Source organism: Capsicum annuum, chromosome 2, assembly GCF_002878395.1.
Source record: "Capsicum annuum cultivar UCD-10X-F1 chromosome 2, UCD10Xv1.1, whole genome shotgun sequence".
Lineage (NCBI taxonomy): Eukaryota > Viridiplantae > Streptophyta > Magnoliopsida > Solanales > Solanaceae > Capsicum > Capsicum annuum.
The window spans coordinates 128,241,368-128,250,520 of NC_061112.1; the positions used below are offsets into that span (position 1 = coordinate 128,241,368).

Here is a 9,153-nt window from a genome sequence, read left to right on the forward strand (position 1 = left end):
CCGAAACCAAAATCGAAGCGGAGCAGAGCGAGCGACAACGACGACGACGCGAGGCATCTCTTATTATTTTGCCTTACTTATCCATGTGGGAGTGTGTTTCACAATATAAATACTTTAAAGCTTCTTTATCCCACCAATGTGGGAGAATTTAGTAAGCTTTTCTATTTTTGAGTACACTTTTCATATTGGTGTGATCTCAATTTTTCTCTTCCACTTGATTTTCTCCATTTTCCACTCACACCTCTCATTTACTATGAACCCAACAATCCCCCACATGAATGGGGAATGACTATTTTTTGTAAAAGTTTTACGAACAAGTATGTGATTATCAAGCAAAGACTGATTGCATCTGGATAAGTGGGTTTCCCTTCGAACTTTCCGTAGTGAACATGTGTCGAATGCACTCGGTCAATCAGTAGATTTGATATCTTTGAACCATCGAGATTTAATGTACACCTAGACAACACATGTTACATAACTAGCCTTTTACCGTTTATGATTTCGGTTTTATTCTTTTCAGCCATGAACACGTTTCGGTTTCGTGAGAGCTTAGAGAATAGGTCTTTACTAACATTCTCCTTGAAGCGGCTTCCACTTTGCCCTCACATAGGTGATTTCTAAATGTTCAATCCTATAGATTAATATATTTGATCAAATCTGTCAAATTTAGATAATCATTAAAAGACTTTTCACTTTAAGTCTTATCCTTGATTACTATACATTGTCTACATCATGAGAATAGGTTGGGTAATTGACAATGTTGAACCTGTCAGACACAACTTTGTTTGATCTCCTTGAACCTAGCTCTTGGGATCTCCAGTTTGCTAGGTAGAGTTACCGCCATGCTGACTTGTCCTAGGCCTTAAACCTATTTCCTTGGATGTCCTTTCTATTCCTTCTCTAGATAGGCCTTTTGTAAGTGGATCCGACATATTATCCTTTGACTTTACATAGTCAACAGTGATAATTCCACTAGAGATAAGTTCCCTAATGGTATTATGTCTCCGTCGTATGTGATTAGATTTATCATTGTACATCATGCTCCCTGCCCTACTTATTGCCGCTTGGCTCTCACAGTGTATACATACTGGTGCCACTGGCTTGGCCAATAAGGAATATATTCTAAGAAATTTCGGAGCCATTCTGCTTCTTCACCGGCTTTATCCAATGCGATAAATTCAGATTTCATTGTAGAGCGAGCAATACAAGTCTGTTTGAATGATTTCCAAGAGACTGCTCCTCCACCGATAGTAAATACATATCCACTTGTGGATTTTACTTCGTTCGATTCGGTGATCCAATTTGCATCACTATATCCTTCAAGTACCGCAGGATATTTATTATAATGTAAAGCATAATCTTGAGTGTATTTAAGATATCCCAAAACTTTTTTCATTGCCATCCAGTGAGTTTTGTTGGGATTACTCGTGTACCGACTCAATTTACTGATCGTGCATGCTATGTCTGGTCGTGTACAGTTCATTATATACATTAAACATCCCAATACTCTTGCGTACTCCAATTGCGAGTCACTTTCACCTTTATTCTTTCGAAGTGCAAAGCTCGCATCCAATAGAGTCTTAGCAATACCGAATTTCATATACTTGAATTTATCAAGTACCTTTTTGATATAATGAGACTGTGACAATGCCAACCCTTGTGGAGTTCGATGGATTCTTATACCTAAGATTACATCTGCAACTCCAAGTTCTTTCATATTAAACTTGCTCTCGAGCATTTGTTTTGTTGCATTTATGTAAGAAATGTCTCTACTGATGATCAACATATCATCCACATATAAACATATAATGACTTGGTGATTTGGAGTATCTTTAATATAAACACATTTATCATATTCATTTATTTTGAATCCGTTTGCCAACATGGTTTGGTCAAACTTCGCATGCCATTATTTTCATGCTTGCTTTAGTCCATATAATGACTTGATAAGTATACACACCTTGTTTTCTTTTCCTGGAATCACAAAATCCTCAGGCTGTTCCATCTATATTTCTTCCTTCAATTCTCCATTTAGGAAAGTGGTTTTCACATCCATTTGATGAATTTAAAGATCATAGACCGTCGCTAAGGCAATTAACATTCGAATCGATGTTATCCTTGTTAATGGCGAGTATGTATCAAAGTAATCAAGGACTTCTTTTTTTTTTGAAGCTCTTTACTACAAGTCTTGCCTTGTATTTGTCAATAGTGCCATTCGTTTTCATCTTCCTTTTGAAAATTCATTTAGAACCTAAAGGTTTATTTTCGGGAGGAAGATCAACTAATTCCCATGTATGGTTGCTTAATCATGAATCAATCTCACTATTGACTTCCTTTTTCCAAAAGGATGAGTCCGAAGATGCCATCGCTTCCCTAAATGTTTGAGGCTCATTTTGTAAGAGAAATGTTACAAAATCCGATCCAAATGAAGTAGACGTTCTTTGACGTATACTACGTCTTGGATTTTCTTTATTATGTACATTCTCACTTGGTTCATCTCGAGGTCGTTTAGATCCCCCACTAGACTGTTCATGTCTAATTTTATACAGGTAAATATTTTCAAAGAATTCAGCATTGTCTGATTCAATTACCGTATTTTCATTAATATTCGGATGTTCAGATTTATGAACCAAAAATCGACATGCTTTTCTACTTTTAGCATATCCTATGAACACATAGTCCACCGTCTTAGGTCCTATCTTAACTTTTTCAGGCATAAGAATTTGGACCTTTGATAGACACCCCCACACTTTGAAATATTTCAAGTTAGGTTTCCTTTCTTTCTATTTTTCATAAGGAATTGATTGTATCTTACTATGGGGAACTCTGTTGAGTATACGATTGGCTGTAAGGATAACCTCCCCCCATAAGTTTTGCGGTAAACTGAAAATTATAAGTAAGACATTCATTATTTCCTTCAAAGTTTGTTTTTTCCTTTCTGCAATTCCATTAGATTGAGGTGAATACGGGGCCGTAGTTTGATGGATGATTCCATTCTCCACACATATTTCGGCGAAGGGAGATTCATATTCTCCGCCCCTATCACTTCTTATCAGTTTTATCTTTTTATCTAACTGATTTTCAACTTCAGTTTTATATTGCCTAAACGCATCTATTGCTTCATCCTTACTATTTAGCAAATAGATATAACAATATCTAGTGCAATCATCAATAAAAGTTATGAAATACTTTTTCCCACCACGTGATGGTGTTGACTTCATATCACAAATGTCACTGTGTACTAAGTCTAAAGGATTGGAATTTCTTTCAATGGACTTATAAGGATACTTTGCATACTTTGATTCTACACACGTTTGACACTTTGATTTATTGCACTCAAAGTTTGACAAAACTTCTAAGTTAATCAGTTTTTGTAACGTTTTATAATTAACATGGCCTAAACGTTCATGCCATAAATCATAAGACTCAAGCAAATAAGAAGAATTTGAACTTTTATTTATTTCAACAGTCATTACATTCATCTTATAAAGGCCCTCGGTGAGATAGCCTTTTCCTACATACATTTCTCCTTTGCTAATTATAATTTTTTCAGAAATGGTTACACATTTGAATCCGTTCTTATCTAGAAGTGAAACAGAAATTAAGTTTCTATGTAATTCTGAAATATACAAGACATTGTTAAGTGTCAAGACCTTGCCCGAAGTCATTTTCAAGCACACTTTCCCTGTTCCTTCCACCTTAGCAGTAGCAGAGTTATCTATGTAGATCATTTCTTCTACTTGAGCCAGAGAAAATGATGAAAACAACTCTTTGTTGGCACATACATGGCGGGTGGCACCAGAATCCATCCACCATTCGCGAGGATTCCCCACCAAGTTGCATTCTGAGAACATAACACACAAATCATCGCATTCTTTGTTGGATTCAATCATATTTTCCTTTCTTTGAGACACGACAATCCGTAAACTTGTGGCCAATCTTGCCACAATTGAAGCATTTTCCGTTGAATTTCTTCTTGGGTTGATTGCTTCCTTGTTCAGCTTTCTTTTTTCTCTTAGAATTATTTTGGTCTTCTTCTACAATCTCTGTTCCATTAATTGTAGAATTCCCTTTGACCTTCTCTCGGCAGCTTTATTGTCCTCTTCAATACGCAGTCAGACAATAAGATCTTCGACAGTCATCTCCTTGCGTTTATGCTTCAAGTAGTTTTTGAAGTCATTCCACAAAGGTGGTAGCTTCTCAACCTTCGCTGGTACTTGAAATGCATCATTCACAATCAAACCTATAAAACAGTTTATGTAAGTATTAAGAACTTTTTTAATTTGTTCAACTAAGGTATTTTTCAAAGATATACCTTCTGCTAGGAGATCATGTATGATGACTTGCAACTCCTGTACTTGAGAGACAATCGATTTGCTATCTATCATTTTAAAGTTCAGGAACCGTGCAACAAGGAATTTCTTAATTCTCGCATCCTCTGTTTTATATTTTCGTTCAAGTGCCCCCAACAATTCCTTCGATGTCTTAGTTCCATTGTAGACATTGTAGAGGTCGTCTTGGAGACCACTCAAAATATAATTCCTGCAAAAAAAGTCTGAATGTTTCCAAGCTTCTACAATTACAAAACGCTCTTTGTTCGAGGTTCCCTCGGGCACCTCAGGAGCATCTTCGCTAGTGAACCATTGTAGACACAAAGTGGTGATGTAAAAGAACATATTTTGCTGCCATCGCTTAAAGTCAATGCCCGCAAATTTTCTGGGCTTCTCCGCCGGTGCCATTGTAGGCGGAGCATTTGTGCGACTTGATGTGGCAATATTAGTTGCCCCCACAGACGTTGCCGCATCTTGCACTTGACTATCGCTTGTCATTTTTCCTGTCACCACAAGACAAAAAATACTTAGTATTTTCTGAATACTACTTATAAAGTTAAGCAACTTTAAACTTTTCTTCTTGTTTCTAGTTGACAATGAAGTTTTTATGACTTCCAATTGTCAACCGAATGATTTTTAATTTGTGATGAAGTTTTAATGACTTCAAATCACTAGTTAAGTTCAGGCGGAGTAGAAAGTTAAAACTTTAATCTCCAAAAATAAGCAATATAGATTGTAATAATAGGTTGTTTCCTTAAGATTGTTATTTCCTTCTACGGGTACGCAGAATCTGTATATGCAGAACAACAACTTCAACTAGGGTTCAAGTATAAACAAGAACACAATAAAGTATATCAAATACCCTCAACACAAGATCAAAGTGACCTTTCCAAGAGGTGTATTTTATTTTTTCAGAAAATAGATGAAACAGAAATGAATAAGGCCAAGTTGTCCGAATTCACAGAGTTTCCTTAAGAAAACAATTCCCCTCACTATACCCGGGGTTATGGAATTTTTTCTCCCAGAATAAAATGGCCTTCAATCCAAATACAGAGGTACCTCAAATATTTGGACTCGTCGAACGCACTCAACAGTTTGAATGATCACACAGAATTTTTGAAGAGAAGAAGAGTATTTTTTTTATTCTGAAATTTCATATCAAAACCTGTGGAAGAAAGCAGGTTTTTATAGCCATAACATGCCTCTTCTGAGAAGAGGCAATGGTTCATGTCAAAGGTTACACATGTTCTGTAAATTCATGTCTGTTCATCCAAAGATTGCATCTTTTCCTGAGCAGTCATCTCTCTCCATGAATCAGTGTGTCCTGTTACTGAAGGATTGCATCTTTTTGAAACAACACATCAGTTCAAAATAGTGCAACTATTTTGAAGCATTAGTTCTGTTCGGAATTACTGAAGCATCACTTCGAAATCTCTGAAGCATTGCATCTGCTGCTGCATGCATGCATAAATAGAGAATACTGTTGCGTTTTGGTAGATTCGGATCATCAAATAAAATTTGTCCAAAAATATAGATCTCATTAATTGATTGCCAAATACAAATCCAAAGCCGAGCAAGCGATGACAACGCTAGGCATCTCTTATTCCTTGCCTCACTTATCCATGTGAGAGTGTGCTTCACAATATAAACACTTTAGAACTTCTTTCTCCCACCAATGTGGGAGAATTTAGTAAGCTTTCCTATTTTTGAGTACACTTTCCATACTGGTGTGATCTCAATTTTTCTCTTCCACTTGGTTTTCTTCATTTTCCATTCACACCTCTCATTTACTATGAACCCAACAACCTTACCTTGGGTATCTCTATCTTTTCCTCATTTTGTATCAGTTTGGGTGATAAACTTACTTATCAAGGTACGCTGCGATAAGTGTCATCATGACCCTAGTTTTGGGGTCATGACAGCAGTAGCTCGGTGCATAATCTATTTATTTAAAAAAATTATTCTGACTTTGTTGGTGATATTGAAGCTGCACGATTAACTTTACCACCGAGCAACAAGCAATACAGAGAGAAAATTGCTAAAGAATCGTGAAATACGAAAACTTATGCAATAAAGCAATCAAAATGCAATCGAAATTGTTGACTCAAAAATCAGTTTCAATCAGTAAACAAACTCTAACTAGCACCAGATTCCAGGAAATAAAAGTAGTGTCTCCCAAAATTATAGGTGGTCCAAACGACGCAAGAGAATTTTGATTTTTGACAGCAAGTGCCAAGAGCACTGTGCTTGCTTTGCATAAGCCAATCCCTTCAAATTTGCAACCTCTTATTTCAAGGCAATTCTTGACACATAAAAAAGGAAATACTACAATCTGAAAAATCTAAGGATGATGCCGAAACAAGGTGAGCCTTCATACAAACAAAAGTCGATGATGCAGAAATATGTAGTGCCACCATCCAATTCTCAGATATTACGTATATTTTCATTTGTATGTTATCCACTTTATCTTATGTTTTTACCAATACTGACTTGCTGCCTTAGCTTATTTACCTTACGTAACAGGTTCAAATTTTTTTTTGTTGATGATCACAACAAATGAAACTATTATGTGGTTGAGTGTTGACCTTCAACTTAATACATTTTCTATTGTTATTGTGTAAATATAATATCCATGATTATCTTCGGAGTCGAAATTTAAAATTCAATTATGTTAGCCCCGTATTAGTACGGGTCATACACCTCTAGTATTCACAAAATAAGCTTAATCAAATATAATACATAATTTTATATTGAGTTAAGTGGCATAAATACTTTCTCCACTAAATATAGAGCGAAATTTTCTGTTTAAATGAGCGAAAATCAATATATTAACATTTACAGCCTAATGTATTGGTTGATTTTAAAAGCAGTAAGCATAAACTTGCTTTACTACTCTCCTCAATTCATTTTAATTTTTCTCTATATATTTCGTAAGTTGAATACTATTAAATTAATTTATTTTTTAAATTTAAATTTAAATATTTAAAAATTACATCAAAATGTTATTTCATCCATTTTATTTTATGTGTCGTTATTTCTTTTTTAGTCCGTCACAAAAAAATATCACATTTTAATAGCATCATTATCATTTTATTCATAGTGAATTTATTTATCAAAAAAAGATAAATTAAAAAATAAATACTAAAATAATTTTAAAGGGGGACAATTTTATAAATTTTATAAATTATCACTTGTTTTTTAAAATTCGTGTGAAATGGGAAGAATGTAGTATAAGTTTTATGGAAGGCGATGAATACAAATTTACTATGACAAAAGGACGGCCGTTTCAGATGTGCTCCGGCAGTGGAAAGTTAAGGTCCAAATAGAGACACTTTGAAGTAATGGTCGGTTTCTTAGCATCGTTAAAGCTGTAGCTGAACATCGACGATGACTCTGACTCACTCTGTGTCGGACCCCCACTCACACTATCACCCCCACCTAAGAATGCCACCGTCCCTTTTTGACTACTCGGTTCACAGTTACTCACTTCCGCCACAGTTAAATCCTCCAAATAAGGATAATCACGCGTCGCCGACGGAGCAGAAACTCCGGTAATAGGATTACGGCGAGATTGATTGTTTTGTTTGAGATCCGTGAAACTCGCAGCAGTACTAGTAACGGAGGACCCATCGCCGTTGCTGAGATTTAACGGCGTCTCAGGAAAATTGGTTTTGGCCGTTGTACCGCGAAAGTCCCTTACTGCTGCATCATAGGCTCTGGCAGCTTCCTCCGGGGTATCAAATGTGCCAAGACTTACACGTATTTTCTTTTTAGAAACTTTGATTTCTGAGCATGAAGGAATCCTTCTTAATTAATGCAAAAATTAAAAACTCACACAATATAAAGATTACTAATAAATTTAGGTGAATATTCATAAGTCATAAGAGTTAATAGGATATAAGAGTTATTACTTCAAAAATATACATTATTTAAATGACAATTAAATATAACTTTGTGAATGAAAAATATTCAGAAGTCTTGAAAGTTATCACCCTTTATGACTTGTCATTAATTTAAAAATAATGTTAATTTATGTACATTAACTCTGTTTGTCTTTATTCATTCTTTTGATGAATGAAACGTAAATGATATACCTATTTAAGGAGTATCATTTAAGAACTAAAGATGCAAGAAGAAAACATAGGAAATAAAATATTCTCCCCCTTCATCAATTCTCTACCATAATCTTGGCTTCCTATTCTTTGATAATTTTGAGCAATTGGTTTGGGCAACCTTTAAACTTTCAGCTACGAGTGCACGTGTTTGGAAGTAGCTATGGAACTTGGAGAGTCACCGGCTAGAAGGATTTACACCAGAGTTGGGCCGAAATTGCTTTCAAGGCAGTGACTTGCCATGACATAGTATTTGTGACAACTCTCTTACTATCATTAATTTCATGTTCATATCAATATTGCAGCAGTGTTTTCAACAGTTTGAAAGCAATTTCCTTACATACAATATTGCTAAATGGTTATTTATTTGAACAAAAGTTTTCCTATTTTTTCAAAAATTGAGCCATTAATTAAAAATAATTTTAAAAGTTGGTCACAAAAACTTCTTATTTTCTTAGAACAATTAGAAGTTGATTATATTTTATTTAATTATGGTTCTAACATCATTATTAGTTCTAATATTGTTATGATTGTTGATGAATTTGGTAAAAAGAAGATTAAAAAGAATAACATAAATGCTAGAGGGTATTTATTGAGTCATTTGACTAATGCTTTATTTGATTTATTTTTACTAATAAATCTACTAAAGAAATATGGGATAGTTTGCAAAACTCAAAACAGGGGGAACAAAATAATGTCCAAGTTCATCT

The 9,153-nt window shown here is 34.9% G+C and overlaps 1 protein-coding gene across 1 annotated transcript; it reads right to left on the minus strand.

Moving 5' to 3' along the window:
- Positions 1-7,617: 7,617 nt before the first annotated feature.
- LOC107858159 (ethylene-responsive transcription factor 4-like) lies at positions 7,618-8,686 on the minus strand. The gene is made up of 2 exons (XM_016702869.1): positions 8,643-8,686; positions 7,618-8,134 (listed from the first exon to the last, which is right to left on the minus strand). The coding sequence occupies exons 1-2, from the start codon at positions 8,684-8,686 to the stop codon at positions 7,618-7,620; spliced, it is 561 nt and encodes a 186-aa protein (XP_016558355.1).
- Between the last annotated feature and the right edge of the window lie 467 nt (positions 8,687-9,153).